At 45.3% G+C, this 20400-nt stretch overlaps 1 protein-coding gene and 1 pseudogene across 2 annotated transcripts in view; both read left to right on the top strand.

The window, feature by feature from the left end:
* The window catches only part of FAS (Fas cell surface death receptor), a 46930-nt gene extending 27650 nt beyond the window's left edge, over nt 1–19280 (top strand). Inside the window, exons 3-10 of one of the 2 annotated variants that reach the window (XM_036736222.1) lie at nt 635–800; nt 5548–5685; nt 8513–8621; nt 9686–9747; nt 9942–10013; nt 11038–11090; nt 14254–14278; nt 16951–19280. In XM_036736222.1, coding sequence (XP_036592117.1) covers nt 635–800; nt 5548–5685; nt 8513–8621; nt 9686–9747; nt 9942–10013; nt 11038–11090; nt 14254–14278; nt 16951–17291 — 966 coding nt within the window. In that variant the 3' untranslated portion in view covers nt 17292–19280. The remainder of the gene's footprint in view (nt 1–634; nt 801–5547; nt 5686–8512; nt 8622–9685; nt 9748–9941; nt 10014–11037; nt 11091–14253; nt 14279–16950) is intronic. The other variant, XM_036736223.1, reaches the window with a different exon arrangement.
* Nucleotides 18682–19294, top strand: LOC118829237 (annotated as a pseudogene).
* The last annotated feature ends 1106 nt before the right edge of the window (nt 19295–20400 follow it).

The following is a 20400-nucleotide window of genomic DNA, read 5'->3' as shown; positions in this document are numbered from 1 at the left end:
TTCTGTTTTGACAGGGAGGGATTAGCAATAAGTGAAATAGAGCTTGAGCATGGCAAGGAGATAGTGAAGAAAAAGTTAAAAGGGGAAAAAGAGAAAGGATGATAAGTCAAAATAAGTAAAGAGGAGAATAGAAGGACGAAAAAGTATTACAGAATAGAATGGAAGAGAATAAACAATTAAGTCATAACTTTGAGTGTGAATAGTTTACATTGACTCATAAAATGAAAGAGGTTAGCAGAATGGATTAGAAAGCAAAATGCAACAATATTGTTGTTTATAAGAAACACACTTGAAACATAAAGATTTGCCTGAAATTAAACTAAGAGGTTGGGGCAAAATCTATTATTTTGCAGATGAACACACAAAAAGCAGGGATAATAATTATGATTTCAGACAAGGCAACAGAAAATAATAGACTAAATTAAAAGACATAAAGAGAGAAACTACATTTTGCTGAAAGATAACATTTATTTCAGAATTTAACAGATATGAATCCAATGGCAAAGCTTATAAATGCGTCAAGGAAAAATTAAATAAATTATAAGCTTCTCTGTGTAAACAAGGCCTGGGCAAAGGGTTTTATTCAGCTCTAGGTAATGCTTATCAGGATGACCTTACCATGTTTCTTTTGTAGATTCTGATTGGCATTGATGGAGCCTTGTGCAGAAACATCGTGTCTCCCTGGCTTGGTGTTGATTCCAAGTGGCCACAAGTAAAGAAAAACTTCACTAAGAGGGAGGTCACATGTCCCAAAGGCCAGCAGCGTGTAGAGGCCATGTGCTGCCAGTTATGCCCTCCTGGTAGGTACCTGACATATCTGTGTCTTTGGGGATAAGAGATGGTTTGTGGGATGAGGACAGGAGTTTAGCAAATTGCTTTCAACACGCCAGGGAATTCTTGTGAGAGCCCCCTAATAACACCTCATAGGTGCTGCTCATGCCCTGGCATAGCTTCCCCTGCACTGTGCCTCCTGAGAGGCAGGAAAGGGGCTGCCCAGATGGTGGATGGCAGGCAGACAGAGGGGATGCCCAGAGAGTGAGCAGATGAAGCTGCCTCTGTTCTTCTGGGAAGAAAAAACACCAACCCCTCTGTCTGGTATCTAAAGCCTTCTCTCATGATCTGACTCCAACTTCAACTCCCTTTTATGGATCATCTTCTTCTGTTGGAAGGTAAGTGCATTGAAGAGGGTCGGAAACTCTTTTGACTTGTATGATTCCCAAGGGATTAGCACAGAGATCAGTAGAGCCTAAGTGAGTAATGGCCACTAGGGGACGCCACAGCGCAGAGAGCAAGAAGCCTGAGGTCAGGAAGATCCTTGTTCAAATTCAGCCTCAGACATTTGCTAGCTGTGTGAGCCCTGGGCAAGCCGCTTCACCTGTTTGTCTCAGTTCCCTTATCTGCGAAATGGGGGTAATAATAGTGCCTATTTCCCAGAGTTGTTGTGAGAGTCAAATGAGGTGCTATTTGTAAAGAGCTTAGCCCAGCGCCTGACACATAGTAGGCACTAAATAAATGTCAGCCATTGCTATCATCATCATCATCATCATCATCATCATCATCATCATCACCATTAGCTGCCAGGTTTATTGCACATACCCCTCCCTCATGCATGGTGCCATCCAGCCAGCCTGACTTTCTTGCTTTTCTCCATCTATGAAATTCAATCTCCTGCCTCCATAACTTTGCCCAGGCTGCCCCCATGCCTGGAACACCCTCTATGGTTATCGGAACCTGGAATTCCTAGCCTCATTCGCATGCCACCTCTCACATGCCTTCCCCTATTCCCCTCCTCATCTCCCAGTTATTAATATTCACCTGCTCTGAAGTGACTTCATTGTTTACTTGTCTGTGTTCATGCTACAGACCCCAGCAGACTGTAAGCTCCTTGTGGGAATGGAGAGTTTTATTTTGATCTCTGTATCTCCAGTGCCCAGCACTGTGCCTGGCCCAGAGCCTTAATAGATGCTTGCTAAATCAACTCAAACTGAATGTCTGCCTGCCTTCTCAGGAAGGCCAAAACACTTAGGGAGGGAGGGCCTGAGCTCCAGGCACCATTTTCTGATGTGGATGAGTCATAGCCGTGGGTCGGAGTCTCTGTCCTCCCTGTGTGGCCTGGCACCTCCCCCCAGAAAACTGAGCATGCAGCAGACAGGGTCTGCCCAGCATCTGAGTATGCAAAGGGCATTTGCATTTTTCATCCAAGTGGTAGAGTGAGATAGAAATACCACCGACAGCAATACCCTGGTACTGGCTGTAAAAGGCAACCTAGCCGGGGCAGGAAAACCTGCAAACAGCAGCAACAAATTAGAAATCCCACAAAATGCAAATATGGCAGCAGCTTTTGAAGGAGGATAGCAAAGAAATCTCAAGCTTAGAGCAGCCAAGGGCCCTCCCAGCAGCTTCAGCCTCACAAGACAGGAAGACCAGCTAGGTCAGAGTCTGAGAGCTGAGTGCTTTTAGACCTCAAAGGGCTTCCTAGTCCACCTGGTCTATTGATTCCAGAGGCCCTGAGTTCAAATCCTGCCATCGGTACTTACTACCCTTGGCTTTCAGTAACTTCTCTTGACCTTGGGCTCTTCCTCAGTGAGAATCCCTTCTGACTCTCCAATCTTATGATGCAGCAAAATCTTTTCATTTCCTTGGGCCTCTGTTTCCTCTCCTGTAAAATGAGGCAGCTCCTAGATTTCCTCCAGAGTCCCTGCCACTTCTCAATCTCTGACCCCTGGTCTGTGTGATCTCCCAGCCAGCAATGAAAGAGCTGACTGTGATGGGATAAAAAGAACAGAGCCTTTGGAGCCAGGCCCTGGAGGCCTTCTCAGTTGTATTACCCTAAAGGCAGCATAGTGCAATGGTTAGAACACTAGGCCTGGAGTCAGGAACACGTGGGTTCAGATCCCACCTCAGACACCTAGCTGTGTGACACTAGCAAGTCATTCAGCTTCTTCATGACTCAGTTTCCTTAGGCATCAAATGAGTCCAACCCCTAACTCAGAGAGTTATTTAGATAATCAAATGACAACATAGAGGGGCAATGTTGTTCAGTGGAAACCACACTGTAGAAACATCTGAATTCAAATCCTGTTTCAAATCACTCCCTGGTCTAAGCCTCAGTTCCCTCAATCTGTCAGCCAGGGGTGATGATAATAGCCCCTTCTGAATAGAGAAGATACCCAGAGTAGATGGCTACATGGGATGAGAATTCAGTTCAACAAAACAATCCTTTATGAAGCATCTAGTTAGTGACAGGCAATGTAGTGATAATCTTACCACTCTCACACTTCTCTCTGTAAACACGTGTTTGCATACAGTGGGCATGCTTCCCTTAAGATGCCCCTTTAGGCTAGATGTAGGGATTGGATTGGGGATTTCATTGGTGTAAGAAAATCTGGGGAAAAGAAACTCCCTCTTCCAAAGCTGCTTGGCCCCTGCTGTGCACCTTGTAGGCTTCCAGTATTTCCTGGGGTGCTAAGAGGTCCGGTGATCGAGGCTTGAACCCAAAATGTCCGTTGCTCTGAGGCCAGTTCTCTTTCCCTCTCCCTCTCCGTGTCTCTCTCTCTCTCTCTCTCTCTCTCTCTCTCTCTCTCTCTCTCTCTCATCTCTCTGTCTGTCTCTGTCTCTCTTTCTCTCTGTCTGTTTGTCTCTCTCCTGGTGCCATTTTTCTGCCCATCTTCTCCTTCATTCATCCTTCTCATCTTCTCTTTCTAATTCTCCTCCCTGCCAGAGGCCAAATGTCCTAGGTCAAAGAAAGCCTTGGTATAAAGATGACTTCCGTTTCCAGCTACTCCCATTACTCCTTTGTTTTATTTTTTTCTTCTAGTATGCCCTTGGGGGAGGTGGGGAAGGTGGGCCTTCAGTATAATCAGACCTGCCCACACTCCCCTCCTCCCTCCTCATGTTTAACTGGAATGTGGTCTTGGTCTACATTCTGTATGTCCTGATGGCCAGAGGACGTGACTGCTCTAAACAGACCACGTCTAGAATGTTGTGGTCATTCCAATTTAGGAAGAACATTGGATAATCTCAGGCATGTCCCCGGAAAGATGACCATGTTGAGGAAGGGCCTCAAGGTCATGCCATGTGGGAATTTGTGTGATGGAAATGGGGATGTTTAGCCTAGAAAAGAAAGAGGTTCTATCTGCAGGTATTTGAAGGGTCACATGGAAGGGCCAGTTGAATCCTTCCCCGTGGAAGGAGGATTGTTTTGTTCATGTCCAGAGGGCAGAACTAGAAGCAATGGAAAGCAGGTACAAAGAGGCAAACTGTGTCTTAGTGTCTGGGAAAAATGACAGAAACGCTGAACAGCTCCTCTCCCGTTGTAGTGTGGAACAAGATGGGCTCTGACATCCCCTTCAACACTGAGAGCCTGTGATTCTCCTTTGAAGGGGACTCGTGGCTCTCTGAGACTAGAGGGAAGGGAAAAGGGAAAGGATTCTCAGGGGAATGGGTGTGTAAGAGAATCCCAGGATGTCTCTGAAGGAGAATAGTAACAATCACCATAATAACACTCATGTCAACAGCACTTCTTACACCCTCATGAGGTTAGGCATGTCTGGGTTATTGTCCTCATTGGACAGCCAAGGAAACTGAGGCTCATGGAGGTAATGTTACTTGTCCAGGGTCACACATCTGAGCCTCAGTTTCCTCATCTACAAATAGGTGTGATGCTACCCATAGTTTCTACCTCTCCAGCCTGTTGTGAGGCTCATATGAGAAGATATCTGAGAAGCACTTTATACATGTCCATTAGTCTTCTTTTGCCTTCACTTTAGGGAGCTCTTCCTGTTTGTATTCAACATAAGTCAGTCAATAAGCATTTGTCAAGCACTTACTATCGGCCAGGCACTGTGCCAAGCACTGAAGATACAAAGAAAGGCAAAAACACAGTCCCTGCCCTCAAGGAGTTTCCAGTCTAAAGGCGGACAGAACCTGCACACAGCTTTCTATGCTCACAGGTTACACTGGAGGTCATCTCAGAGGGAAGGGTCTCTCACAGAAGGCAGAGTTTGAGCTGGAGCTTGAAGGAGACCACAGAAACTATCATTTGTCATTTCTTATGGTCACCAAATGTCAGAGTAGGAAGTTGCTTCCAAGGTTGGGAAGTCCAGTCCTGAACAAGATTCTCCTCTATATTGTGCCTGATGAAGGTTCCTCTAGACTTTGCTTGCAGACTCCCAAAGAGGGGGAACCCACTAGAGAGCTTCACCACTCACCCCCATCCAAATGGGCTAGCTGAAGACCAGGGTAGGTTCATTCCTTCTCTGACCACATTTTTGCATATTTTCAGAGGTGTACTGGAGCCAGCTTATGCTTTTGATAGCTGATTGTTAAATTTTCAGCGTGAGCATTTACACCTTGGAAATGGGTGAATGCTACAAATCAAGGCTTGGTTTGTTGTCTTTTGAGTGTCTAGACATAAAGTGATGGAGAAGATATTGATAATGCAGATTAAGCATAAAAGTATGGCATACATACTTTTTTTTTTCTCGAGAGCTGATTGTTAAACATTTGCCAGCACACCCTTGCAAACTTTCCTCTACTCTTGGACAGGCACAAAGAAAACTTCTAATTGTAAAGTGGATGGAGGCACACCAAACTGCACAACATGTACCCCTGGGGAGGACTACATGGACCATCCTCACTATTACGATAAATGTCTACGGTGTGGCCTTTGTGACCGAGAACATGGTAAGTCTTTTAAAGGATAATGGAAAAACTGAGACTTCACGTGGAACCCAAGGTCCCTTCATGCAGACAGGGCTACAGACAGACCATGCCAGCCAGTTCAGTTCAGAAAATGTTTCTTTCCCATCTTTGATGTGCAGGGAGCCGTGCTAGACATTCCATGCACAAACAGATATTCTCCTGTGAGGCTAGGGGAAGGAAGGGGGAAGGTCATAAATGTCCAGAGAGAAATAAATTCAGGACATGCACTGAAAATGAAAGTAGTTTCTATGAATTAAAATCATTCATTAGATGCACAGTGATATGTGAGACACTAACAACTAGGGGAACCAAGAAAGGGTCTCATGAGGGAAGAGCATTGGTGGAGGAGTAGAAGGTGAGGAGGATGATGGCACCTGGTATATGAGTGACAATGGATTGGTACTGTCTGAGAGAAGGCTAGGACAGGGAGCCCGGCCAGTGGGAGAGGGCAGGAGGATACAGAAAGTCTCTGCAGACAAGGAGTCTCTACCAGTGAATCTCTACCCACTCAAGGAGACAGAGGATGCTCCCAAGATGTCTGAAGGACACAACCGTCCCTGAGCTTGTGGGTCTTGTTCAGACAGCTCAGCAGCAGCATGGCACACCACATAGGACAGCACCAGGAAACACACAAACACAGCTCAGAGAAAACCAGTTCAGACATAGGGCAGAGCTTGCAGGAATCCCTGCCCCACAGAGCCCAATGCCCAGTCACCTGGCCTCTCCTCTCTTTCCTTCAGCTTCACATGCCTCTAGTTTAGCTGTTTCCCAGGTGGTCTCCACGTGCCGGCTGAGGGTAGCACCAACATGAGAGGGAGGGAGTCTGGCGCCCTCCTCAGGGCCAGGAGCCGCAGCTGCTGCCTGGCACTGACCTCAGGGAGGCAGACCACAGCAGAGAGGGTGGGGCATGAAGCGATCAGTCAATCATGAGGCATTTTTAAAGCACCAGCTATGTGCTTGGAGCTGTGCTGCGCAGTGGGGACTCAAAGAGAAATGCAAAATAGTCTCTGCCCTCTGGAAGCATATACATATGTATACATACATGCGCATACGCATACATACATGTATGTGTAAAATGTGTAAATACAGACTCGATACAATATAATTATGTGGCCAGGGGGTGGGGAGGGGGTGCAAACCTAGGAGGTCAGAAATCGCATCTTAAGGAATAAAATTGGTCACTCTGCTACAGAATACTTCCTCTCCACCTTCTTCCAGACTGCCCACTGGCTCCAAAAGGACTGATCCTAGTTAGAAAGAAATCAGAGACCTGGCTTCAAGGTCCCCTGATCTGAGACACGGATTGATCACTTCCCAGAATGATCTGAAATGTGTGACCATTTCAGTTCTCCAGGGGCTAGTGGATTATTCAAGCCTCCTTTTTGATTCCTGCTCACCCACATTCCTCACTGAGCTGCAAAGGATCTGTGAGCAGCTGCTCCCCAGCCCCACCCTCTGCTTTGCTGTGGCTTTCAGAGGCACCTGGATCTGCGGCTTTGGGGAGTCCTTGGCTCCTCTTTCTCTGTGCCTGCTCAGCCATTTCTGCCTCCACCACACCTGGCGTGTCTGCTCTTCCCTAGCTTCACCCAGACTCCAGCTTAGTTTGGGCCTCACTCTCTTTGGCATGGACTGTGGCATTAGACTCCTACTTGGCCTCCTTGCCTCTTCCTTCTCCCCTCTCCATACAAAGGCTAAAATGGTTTTCTTACAGCTCAGGCCTGACCCACCTCAACCAACTCTCTCTATTACCTGTAATATCGAATAGAAATTCCCTAGTTTGGTGTTTAAAATTCGTCATGACCTGGCCCCTTCCAACCTGCCTGTACATCATTCCCCTCCATACTCTTTACAGTCCAGATCCATCTCCCTTCTCCAGGCTTTTGTCCTGGCTGTGCCTCATGCCTGGAATGCTCTCCCCCCCCTTGTCATCTCTGCCTCTCAGAATCTCTGGCTTTCTTGACCACTCTGCTCAAGGGCTACCTCTTACATGAAGCTTTTCTTAGCTCTCCCAGATGCTAGCACCATCTTTTCTAAGGTTAACTTGTTTCTGCTCTGCATACATCTCATATATACCTGTATATGTGCATGTTATTTCACCCATTTGGATGCAAATTTCTTGATAGCAGGGAATGTTTCCATGATAGCACAGTGCCTGGCACATTAGTAGGCTCTTAATAAATGCTTGTTGATTGATAAACATGGATATATGGAGGGAAAGTCATGTTTCACAAAAACATTATTTCATTAATTCACTTAATTTGGCAATTATTTCTATTTGCACCTACTATATATGTAAGGTATACACTGCTGGGTGCTAGGGTTCCAAAGCTAAAAGGTGCCACAGTCTCTGCCCTTAAAAATGTACAGACATCCTATCCTGATAACCAAGGTTAGGTGAGGTGAGACGGAAGAGAAATCCAGACAGACTTCACTAGGAGGATTTGAGTAAGGAGAAGAGCCATCTGCCCATGGGGAATGGGTGCCCTTGTAAGCCTGAAGCAAGAAGTCAGGGGTTCTGTAGGAGGGCACACTTCCAGGGCTAAGGGATGGGCTACAGGAATGCATTAGGCAAGGGAGGGCAGCAGGTAGCATTCCACATCAAGTGCATGAGAAGCAATCATGTGAAAAGTTAGTAGGGGCCAGCTTAGGAAGGGCATTCAATGCCAGAGGAAGAGACAATAGGGATTTACTGGAGATTTTTGAGGATAATGGGGTAAACTTGGTCATGGTGGGGAGCGAAGGTGGAGTTAGTGGACTGACAAAAGATGTTCCAGATACAGACAGTGAACCCTGTGGAATTTCTTTTTAGGCTTGGAAGTCAGAAAGAACTGTACCATTCTTCAAAATGTTGTATGTGGATGTGCCAAGAATTTTTTCTGCAACACTCCTGAGTGTAAACACTGTGACCCGTGTGCCCAGTAAGTCCAGTGTTCTTCCTTTCTCAGTCTAAGACACCCTGGGTAGGAGTTCTCAAGCGGTACTTACTGGAAGTCACCTCTCAGTGTAGGAGAACACAGATTGGGAGCCAGGACCTTCATTTGTCATCGTAGTCAAGCCACTTCTCCTTTCTGGGTCTATTTCCTTGTCTAGGAGAGATCTCCATAACATGATCTCTCCAGCACCCTTCTCGTGATATTCGGTGATCCTAACTTGTACAGTGAAGCAACAGATAGAATACAATGCCTCCCTCCCTAAGTGGGGGATGGAAAAAAATGCTGCCAAGAGATTCTGAGGTCAGCCCCATCCCCTAAAATGGTCCTGATGCAACCAGGTGAGGTGCTCAACCTGGTAGGGCAGGGAGGGTGAATGTGGACATTCATCTGTCTTAGCTTCTCACTAAGCTCCCGGACTCTCCATCATTGCCATAAGTCATAAACTCTATGCATAAACCCACCCCCTTGCTGTCATCCTTGCTTTTTACCTAGAAACTTTGCCCCCACCCCCTTGGAGTAGCTTCCTGGCACTGTAAAGAGCACCATGACCACCCCAGGGCTAATTACTAGAGTCTTGAATGTAAGCCTCATGAGGGCAGGGACTGCTGTTCTTCTGTCTCTGTATCATCAGAGCTTAGTACCAAGTTATTGTTTCATGAAGGATGGCCAATTGACAGATGGATTGAGTAAGGAAACCTACTTCTGAGGGGCACTGGGGAGTGGTGTTGGTGGTGGAGGAATTGTGGTGGGGGGAAGGAAGAGGATAAAGGGATGGGTATGATTTGGGTTTTGCCCTCGTAGCCCCCCTGCCTGGCACACAGGAGATCCATTTAATAAATTCTCAATGAATGAATGAATAAACTCTTACTGGTTTGAGATTCAATAGGTGAGGAAAAAAAACAAAACCACACGTATGAACTGCCATTTGCCCTTTTAGCACCTGTAAAGTGAGAGGGCATAGTGTTTCAACAATCCGGCTAGCAGCTGCTAATTCCCACCTTTCCAAGTTGGATATTCTATGATGTCCCCGACCTGGTTCCCCCCTCCAGATGTGAACATGGCGTCCTTGAGGAATGCACTGAGAACAGAAATACCGTCTGCCGGGTCCCAGGTAAGGGATCTTTTTCCATTTGTCTTTTCCCTCCCCGTCCCCCAACCCCAAGATCAGACCAAGAAGAGGCAAGGGGACTTCTTGGAACACTAGGTCGTTTCAGGAAGGATCTTCTCTTGCTCGAGGCAGAGCCTCCTGGGAGCCCCACAGCACGGGGGCAGCTTCCATCTAACCTGTCATTTCCTTAATCCCAGGCAATAAACAGTTCTACCTGCTGTCTCTGCTGCTGCTGCCACCGCTGGCCATAGTTTTTGTGATTATTTGTTGTAAGTTCCTTCTTTTTTCACATTGTCCCTGGAGAGGGTTGAGATTATGATTAGTTACATAATGATAATAACTGACACTTATATTCTGACTGGCAGCATGGCTTAGTGGATTAGGATGGACTGGTGACCATGGGCCTTTTAAACTCTCTGAGCCTCAGTCTCCCTATCTGTAAAATGGGCATGGTCATTCCTGCAGTAAATGCCTTCCAAGTGGATGAGGGAGAGATTTTTAGGTGAAACGCTCTCCAGACTCCAAAGCTCTCTGGAGAGCTCAGTCACTAGACCAGGAATCTGCTGACATCTGGACCACAGGGTCCGAGATCTACAATAGGCAGGTACCTCAGAGGTCTTTCCTCTACTACAATGCCACCATTTTACAGATATGAAAACTGAGGCAGGAATTTTATAGGATTGTAGGATCTTATATTTATTTAGAGATATAAGAGGCCTCAGAAGGCATCAAGTACAACCCCCTAATTTTACAGTTGGGCATACTGACTCAGAGAGGGTAAATGTTTGGCTCAAGGTCACACAGCTAGTAAGTGTCAGAGGCAGGATTTGAACTCAGATCTTCCTGACTCCAAGTCCAGCACCCTATCCACTGCACCATTGGACTAGACTATTGAGTGGAGATGGGTGGGTTGGGGGTGGGGCTGGACGGGTACAAATGAGGGGAACAGTTTCCCACATGAGAATATTTGGAAATGACCCAGGACAGTGTGACAGATTAACATGCAGATTTAGATTAAGCCATTGACCAGATGACAGAGAATTCAGGCCAGCCCTAAGACTCTTGCTAGGGAAGTTTAGATAGGTTAAAATCAAGCACATTTGGAAATGCCATAGAAACCTTGGTTCCCCAGCGAAGGCCCCTCATCCCTTGCGGGAAAGATTTCGCTTCTCATCTGGATTTTGGTATATTCTGAACACAGGGGATTGGAGGGGATGTTCTCCAAGGGCCTCGCTGCCCCTTGCTCTGTCTGTCTCAGAGATGATTCACCTTGCTCTTGTTTTACCATTTTAGGCTGGAGAAGAAAACACCAAAAGGATGTCTATACCTTAGAACAGAAAAATTCGGTAGGTATCAACAATTGTTAAAGGTGTGGATGGGTCCATCCTCATGCCATTCACAGGAGAATGGATAAGCCACAATAGGCTGGATGGACCAGATTCCAGCCATGGAGCGACTGGCTTCCCAGTCTAGCGTAACACTTAACACATGGAGACGACCTTAACATTGGATGGTCATCCATTGAGGCCATTTTGTCTTCTCCTTTATAAATGAGGTGAAAGACATCTCAGACCACACGACAAAAGTGGGGGAAGGGGGTTCTGGAGGAGGTTGGAGAGACTATATACCAGGATGAAGAATGGGTTTCATATTCCAGAAAAGGTTTCAGGAAAGGGAGTTGAGATGTTCGAGAAATAATGTCAAGATGTGCTGGGGATTCTTTTGATTTTAGTTATCAGGCACTGAAAATATAAGGGGCAATAGCTTCAGAGGAGTTATCTCAATAGAAGATGCCATAGAGTCCACCTTCCTCATTTTCCAGATGGGGAAACTGAGGCATGGGGAGATTTAAGTGACTTCCTCAAGATCATGAAGACAATATGCATCAGAGATGTGTTTCAAACACAGGTTCTTCTGACTCTGAAGTCTAGCACTCTATATTTATGATAACAACACAGAGTCCTCCTTTGATACTATATCACAGTATGAAGGTGACCCTGGATTCTTGGAGGCTCTGTCAGTGAAGTGCAAGTTCTAGTAAGTCCTTCCAAATATAAAGGCTCATACGGAGGAAACACCTGCTGTGGCCACATTTTGGATCAGCGTCTGGTCTCCTGACTCCAGCTGCAACATTCTTCCACTCTATCAGGGCACTAGAAAAATTGTGGGGCCTCAGTTTCTCCAAGAAAGTCCCCCATTGCTGATGGGGAAAGTCTTTGGACAGGATTGGAAACATTGTTCAGTCCTGCACATGCAAAGATAATGCTTCTCACCCACCATCCATTATGCCAAGGCTCCAAGGTGTTTTCCTGGGAGCGAGGTAACTGAACCACAGCTCTGTTTCCTTGTGTCCTCCTGTCATCCAGACATTTTCAAGATGGCAGACGAGGTTTATGGCTACAGTTTGGGGCAATCATGCAGTACAACGGAAGCAATGTTGGATTTGGAATTGAAGATTGAGTTCTAATCCTGGCTTATTATTTGAGTGACTTTAGCCACTCAGTTTCCCTATCTATAAATTGAAGGGGTTTGTTGAGATTACCTCAAAGGGCCCTTCCATCTCTACATCTATGGTCCAGTTGTCATGGAATAGATTGGAGCTACCAGGTCAATACAGGGTTTAACTGGGCCATAGTTTAACCATTGGCTCTGTGCTCTAACTAAACAAAAGGTAAGAAAGTTAAACACCCTATCAGGTTCAGATAGAGACAAGCTTAGAAGGGTAGGTGTGGGTCTGTGTGTGTGTGTGTGTGTGTGTGTGTGTGTGTGTATGTGTGTGTCTTCTTGGGTGTGTATGTATGCATGTCAACCTCAGCATCAGTTATGCCAGGGCTGTCTTTTTAAATGGTGAATCAAACTAGGTGACCTGTGTAGGTGTTTTAAGAATGAAACTAAATATATACTTATTATGGAACTAAATGGGGGAGGATGAGGAGAAGTAAAGATAGGCCATACCTTTGTGTTGAAGAAGGAGCAGAGAGTGTTCTTTCAGATTTTTTAAAAGTCTTTTTATTGGGTAGAGCAGAATCCTAGAATATCAGAGCTCAGGGCATAGAGTCCAAGCCATACCTGACCAAGAATCCCCACTCCACCATGCTGCTCATGCAGCCTATACTTGAAGCCTTGGTTCAGCTCTAACAATTGGGAAAGTTTTCCTTATATCATGACTCACTCTCTCAGCAACATTCACCGGCTTCCTGGCTCTGTCCTTTGGAGCTAAGAAGGACAAGTCTAATCCATCTTGAAGACCCTCCTCCCCTAAGTCTTATTTCCTCTCTGATAAACATCCTCATTGCCTCAACAGAACACTGTGATTGTCCTCTTCTGGGTGCCTTCCAGTACACTTGTCCTTTCTAAAAGGTCACACCAAACTAAACACAGTATTCCACATACGGTATGACCATGGTAGAAGACAGCTGGACTGCCATTTCGCTTGTTCTAGACACAATCTCTCTATTAATTTGGCCTAGAGTTGCCCTAACTTTGAGCTATCATGCCAACATTTTCATCCATTATGCTTGCAATCCACCAAAATTCCCAAAGTTTTTTTATGCAAACAACTGACAAGCTACTCTTCCCTCATCCTTTACTTCTGATCTTGGCTTTTATTACATCTCAGTATAGAACCTTACATGTATTCCTATTGAATTTTTTTCTCCTCAGGTTTGGTCCATCATTCTAGCTGGCTGAAATCCTGTGGGGTCCTATCTCAGCTGTCGCCCCTGGGTTTGGGTCCTCTAAAAAATTGACCAAAATGACATATATCCAAGTCAGTGATAAAAGCCCTGAATATTCAGGGCCAATGAATGAATGAGTAAAAAAAACAATTTTAATAAGTACTTACTAGGTACCTGGCATTATGTTAAGTAGTTGGGATAAAATTCAAAAAGCAAGATAGTCCATTCCCTCAAGAAGCTTATGTTCTAATAGGAAAGACAACTCACATAGGAAGTGATGTCCGGGGGGTATCATCTCAAGGATGGTGGCTTGATTCACAGGCCAATCAATTGACATGCCATTTCTAGTACCACTGGTATTTTGATAACTGTGCCCAAAACATGAAGTGGAAAACTAGAGAGATGGAGGAGGGTGAGGCATCAAGTCAGATGGCAAGAAATGTAATATGGGACAATATGTAAATACCTGGATGAGATGTGAGGCATCTCAGCACCAGCTGAGAATGGGCTAAGTTAACCAATCAAGATGATTCAGCCCCAAAATGAAAGTTCCAAGATCGAATTGATTAACTTCCTTGAGTACTGAGGCATTGGTTGTGGGAGTCCAGTACAAAATATGCTCATCTATGAGGGGAGAGATTTGGCAGCAGTATGGGTAGCAAGACAGCTCAGGCCAATGGCAAGATGCCCAAGCCCAGAAGTTATCTGGTGACCATCTTTTGGGGATGGTGTGTACAAGAGATTACTGCAGAAGAACAAGGAGGTGTCCAGCTTGTAAAATTCTATAATGTTATGACATACATTTATTCTGACTCCCTTCTTTTTTCCATAGGAAAACATCCCTCTGAGTTATGCAGGTAAGATATTCTTTGATTTTCCCAGAAGCGCTAGATTTCAGAATTATTGCCTTCTCCCCTACTCTACTGCATCATTAAATTAAATCATTACACGCTCATTAAAAAACAGTGGCATGCACCCAGTAGCTGCTAAGTAATTGTTTGTTGAATTGAGATGACAACATTATGAAGAAAAACAAAGTGTGAAAGACTCTAGACTTCTGACTAGTGGCATGACAAACCGTGATTCCTTAAGATGGATGATAAACTCTGCTACTCACCTCCTCCCAGAGAAAGGGTGGACCCAAGATGCAGAACGCGTTGTCCATTTGGGAGATGGCCAATGATGGAATTTGTTTTGATCCCATGTTGGTTTTGAGGGCTCTGTCATTTTGGGTTTTTTTTTCTTTTTAAATGGTCATGGGGAGTAAAAGGAGAGAAAATAAATGGCTGTTATTTGAAGGGTCAGGAGTTAGGGGGAGGAGGAGATAATGGGTTCACCTGTCTTGGAAGTCTTCAATATTGTTTGGCAGGCTACTTGCTGAGATGTCATTAAGAAGATTCTTATTTAGACTGTACTGGACCAGAAATTTCATGTAATGAATGGAGGGTTGGACTCAGGGTTCAAATCCCACCTCAGACACTTAGTAGCTGTGTGATGTTGGGCAAATCACTTGACATTTCTGTGCCTCAGTTTCCACAGGTTAGACTTGGTGGCCTCTGAGGTCCCTGCTCCAAGCCTAAGATTCCTTCATCTCTGGGGTCCTCTCTGACTCTGAAATCCTGATACCAAGAAGAAAGTAAAATGAACTCAAATAGTCTCATTAAATGCTTACCCTTTTCTCTAGGGAGACAAACAGAAGGGAAGGAAAAAATGCATATTTATTAAGCATGTCCCATGTGCCAAGCACTGTGCTCAGTGCTTTACAATTATTTTCTCATCTGGGCCTCACAACAACCCTGTGACAGATGTGCTATTACTATCTCCATTTTACACTTGAGGAAACTGAGGCACACAGAGGTTAAGTGACTTGCCCAGGGTCTCACAGCTACTAAGACTGAAGCTGAAACTGGATTTAAACTCAGTCATCTGCACTGTGCCATCTGGATGCTATTGGGAGGAGGCAGTAGGGAACTGGGAAATCCCACATCCTTGCCTTCCCTTGGACTCAGTTCTTGACCTCTCTTAGCTTCCTTTTGGCTTTAAATGGATGATCCTTTGGTCCTCCTCCCAGCCCCCTCTGACATATCATCCTCCAGCCTCTTTGAATACTCCCAACAATGGGGGAACCATGACCTACCAAGGCAGCCCCTTTCTGCTTCTGGATAGCTCTCATTATCATCATGTTGTTCCTTTCGTTGAGCCAAAATCTTTGATGCTCCCACCAGCAGACTCCAGATTTCACAGGGCCCTGGCCAGAAAATACCCTGACCATTATATCCTGTCTCATCACCACTCTGACTTAGTCCTTGAACCCAGGCAGGCAGAAAGATTCCAGAGCCACTTGCAATATCTCACCATCTCAAAACCAGCCTACACCATTCCGATACTAACCATACCAAAGCTCTCTGTAAGCCCCTCCTGTGTGCAGGACACTGAGCGAGGTGCTGGATGCTTACATGAGCATAGTTCCTGCCCCCATGGGGCTTATAGTCTGGAGTTGGGGGGGGGGGGAATCAAGCATCCCCACAGGTAAGTCTAATCCAGCTCTCTATGTGAGAAGTGCATGTTCATCCGGATCTGATTTCCTCAGCCTGGGGAACTCCCAGTATGGAAACCTCCCCACCTCCCCTACCAGAGAGCTGAAATTTGCCTGGGATTTGGGAGATGAAGTGACTTGTCCATTGTCATGCAGCTAGATTGTGGCAGAGACAGGATTTGAACCCAGGTCTTCCTTACTCTGAGGCAAACTTTTCATCCAATGGTCCCTGGTGCTATTCAGGTTCAAGGTGGGGGAAGTGGTGGTGGTGCAGTCTTACAGAGGCAGAAGCAGCTGGTCTGAATCTGTTTGTACTTGGTGATCCCCCTTAGTGCTCTAAAATAGGAGGTCTTAACCTGGGGTCTGCAAACATGGTGGTGGCATTGTTTTTATTATTTTGATAACTCTATTTCAATGTAATTGGTTTCCTTGAAATCCTGTGCATTTTGTGCATTTAAAAACATTATTTTGAGAATGGGTCCAAAAGCACTCTGCAGGCTTCTGTAGAAATCAGAGAATTCCTTTTTCTTCCCCTGGGAGATGGGAGTCCGGAGGGTCAGAGGCAGGGGTGCCTTTCTCTTTTTCTGGCTCATGGGGTCCCTGGGCGTCGGTTTGCCCCTGTGTAAAATGAGCAAAGGAAAGGAATCCTTCTGCTTTTTTGTGTCCTGACCCTTTAGCAGTCTTGTCAAATCTCTGGCCCCCTTCTCAGAAAAATCTTATTAAATGCATAAGATAAAATGGGCAGGATTACAGAGGAAACCAACTATATTGAAATGAAGCCATACAGACCCAGGTTACAAACTCCTTCCCTGGATGACCTCAAAGATCTCCCAGAGCCCTACAGCTATGATCTTATGTTCCTAAAGGATAGAATCAAAAGTCTGAAAACTTCTGCCTTTGTGCCCCTGTGGGAAAGAAAGGAGCAGAGGTTCATTTCAGAAACCCCTCTTTTCATGGGCTATTTTCTATTTGTGTTTATTTCTTGCTTTTCAGATATTGACTTGAGTAATTTTATTCCAAAAATTGCTGAGAAAATGGAACTAGACCAGGTTAAGAAGTTTGTCCGGAAGATGGGCACAACTGAAGTCAAAATTGACCAAGTCAAGAATGATTATAACAATGACACGGGGGAGCAGAAATTCCAGCTGCTCAAACATTGGTACGAGAGCCATGGGAAGAAGGGGGCACACAGACGGCTCATCTTGGGCCTTCGAGATATCGGGCTGCGTGTCGTTGCTGAAGAGCTACAGGACATCATCAAGACCCACCCAGAGAATGAACCAGAGAATGGGAACTCCAGTGTCCTACACAGCCAAAGCCTGGCCTCCAGCTAGAGGTCTCTGGAGCCCTGTGCCTGTCCAAGTGGCTTCAGAGACAGTGAGGAGGGAGGGGCATAGTAAAATCAGCCCTCATCCCAAGGTCGCAAGTAGTTTGGGATGTAAACGTAACAACTTCAAGAGCAGTTTTTCTTTTGTTAGGAAAAAGATAATTATGTAGGAGTATATCCCAATCGACCTGTGTAAATCAGGTACTCTAGGAAGGTCTCCCCTTCCTCCACCCCCCCCCCAAATCCTTTCCTTTAATGAAGTAGGTCGACCTACTTCATCTTGTAACCTATTTTTATTTTCCATCAGAGAGGCAAACAACTTAGATCATTGATAGACCCCACAGACTTGTAGCTGCCCACCATCTAATCCCAGAACCAGGCCCCCTTTCTACCCACCTTGACCTTTGGGAGAGGATACCTATGTTTCCTGGATTCATTAAAGCAGTACCTCCCTCTTGGTCAAAATTTAGGATGTAAAAAGATGGGACCCCAAGAAGATTATCTAAGATGGAGGAGTAGAAGGAAATGATATCACTGAGCTCTCCCCTAAAGCAACTCTAGCAAAGACTTAGGAAGAATGCCAGATGGAGCCATGATTGGGAAATCTGCAGAGAAAACATAGTGAGTCATTTTCCTAAGAACCAGAACGAGCCAGCAGCTGTGGCCTTCCAACCCCAGAGATGGGTTGAGGACCCAGTGGACTGAGGAGGGAACCTGCAGCTAGACCTGACCTGTGGCCATGTTCCAGGGCAAGCAGTAACTGTGTGGCACTGACCCCAGAGGAGGGCTGCAGATTCAGTCCTGAGTCTATAGCTGAGTAACCAGAAAGCTCAGACCAAGAGGGAACCTATAGTTCTATCACTATGAACTTATGGAGTCTTTCAACTAGGTGATGGAGAGCAACAGTCTACTGGACCCCCAACCAAAGGAAAATCTACAGTTGTGTTACCCAGACTCAAAGTAAGCTCAGGAGTTTGCAAAACTTACAAGGAAGGCAGTGATCAGACTACTTTGAGCGCACTGAAGGTTAACAGTTTCCTGGACTGAGCTGTCCTGAGATCCCTGAAAAATACAGTACTCAGCATCCAAAGAAAACAGAGAATTCATATCAAGACCAAAAAAAGGTCCCAACATTCCCTCCAGAAGTTCACAGAGTCTAATCCTAATACAAAGTCCTAATTCAAGAAGCAAGTCTAGAAGAATGGGTGAGCAACAACCAAAAAACACTTCTGTGATAAGGAGCTATTAGGACACAAACCCCAAAGAAGAAAATAAATCCAAAACAAGCAAAGCTTCAAAAACAATGCACCTTGTGAAGCAGGCCCTGCCCAGGCCTTCCTGCTCGCTCTGGTGGCCATCTGGCTCAAGCCTTCAGGTACATTTTTTATCCATCTTTCTATGAAAAAATTAAAATGGCTTCTAGAGGAAAGACAGTGACAAGCAAATTCAAACAGAACTTAAAAGAACAATTGGACAGACTACTATAACAATTATAAGACTGGAAGAATGCAGAGGAGAGCTTGAAGCAGATGAGCCTGAAGAAACCGAGAAAGAAACTTTAGAACAACTGGGTGAATTCGGTGGTTCACTGAAGAAAATGATGCCTGCAAACATAACTTTGGTAGATTAACCTAGTGGGATGCAACTGGCCATTCGCAGACATCAGCCCGGCCTTCAAAACACCAGAGGTTATCAGAGTGTTTGCAAAGAAACAGCCAGGGCAGCTGCAGACAAGATGAGCAGAGACAGCCCGAGACCTGATGGTTGGAAAACTGGAAAGAGACGTATACACCCAACAGAAACTGGAGATACTGATGGCCCTGCAGAAACTTGGGGAAAAGTTGAGTGCCACCTATGACAGACTTCCTGTCCACAAATGCAGGCGCCGCCCTCAGCCTGTTTGAGAAAGTGTCCACTGATCTTGGCTCTGGGGACAAAGTCCTTGCTTTAGCAAGTTTTGAAGTAGGAAAAAAAAAGTTACAAGGAGTTGGGTAGAATCCCTGAGCACTGGTCGCAGTACAGATGACACCCTGGTCTCCCTACCCGATGAGGTTGTCACTTACTGCACAGAAGCACCTGCCTATCTCCATCTCGTGCTTCTGTCTTCTTCCTTCAATGGTCATTCCTCAGCATCTGCTTTTTCAGCTGTTACCACAGCAAGAAAATGAGGAACAGATTCTGTTCAAGGCCCATTAGGAAGGGGATCAGGGAACCTCGAACCCAGTCTTCTGTTTGTTTTCAAACGCAGTCATGATCTTCTATGACATCACTTGGCTTTAATCATTCTGACCTCAAGTTTGACCATGTGCAGTTTGAAGCTGATTTTCCTTTAAAATAACCTTGATTAGATAACTGGTTGAAGTGGCCAAGTTTGTGGTGCCCAGAGGAAAAAGAAGCCCTGCTGGCCTCTCTCAGATGAGGTGAGATCTCAAGCACTAGCAAACTCTGTGCCTCTTCCTAAATGGCCTTTGGGATGACCACTTGCCAAAGTCTGCCTGGGGGGAGCATAGGAAATTGTTGGAGAGATAGTATACTGCTTAATGGTTTTGTCTGTGCCTTGGGCTCTGGTGTTTCATTAAAGGAGAGACCTTGAAAAGCGAATCACATCCCATGCAAACCATAATCACGAAATAATGTTCAAACTTTGAAAAAAATGCACCTTGGAAATGAGACCCAATAGAATTCGTGAATGAAATGGCACATGCCACCCACCTGCCGACAAAGAAGCTACAGACTCAAGATACAGAACAAGACATACAGTTTTGGACATGGCCAAGTCAGGAATTTTTTTTGATTGATAAGATATATTTGTTATGATAATTTTGTTTTTTTATAAAAATGTTTTAATGAAAAAATTAAATTAAAAAATTTTTAAATTAAATTGATTGAATATGTCCTGTTGTTTGAATGGCAGTTGTGCCTTTTGCTTTTGCCCTTGTTCTGTTGTGTTTTCTTTAATTAGCCTTTGTTGTTGTTGTTCAGTCATTTCAGTCGTGCCCAACTTTTCACGGCCCCATTTGGGGTTTTCTTGGCAGAGAAACTGCGGTGGTCTGCCGCTGTCTTTTCCATGGCATGCTCTGGCCCTTTTCATCTCAAATGAATGTTTGCCAGATGAC

Source organism: Trichosurus vulpecula, chromosome 8 (assembly GCF_011100635.1).
Source record: "Trichosurus vulpecula isolate mTriVul1 chromosome 8, mTriVul1.pri, whole genome shotgun sequence".
In the NCBI taxonomy this organism is placed as follows: domain Eukaryota; kingdom Metazoa; phylum Chordata; class Mammalia; order Diprotodontia; family Phalangeridae; genus Trichosurus; species Trichosurus vulpecula.
Note: the sequence above shows the minus strand (reverse complement) of the source record. Positions and strands in the feature narration are given on the sequence as shown.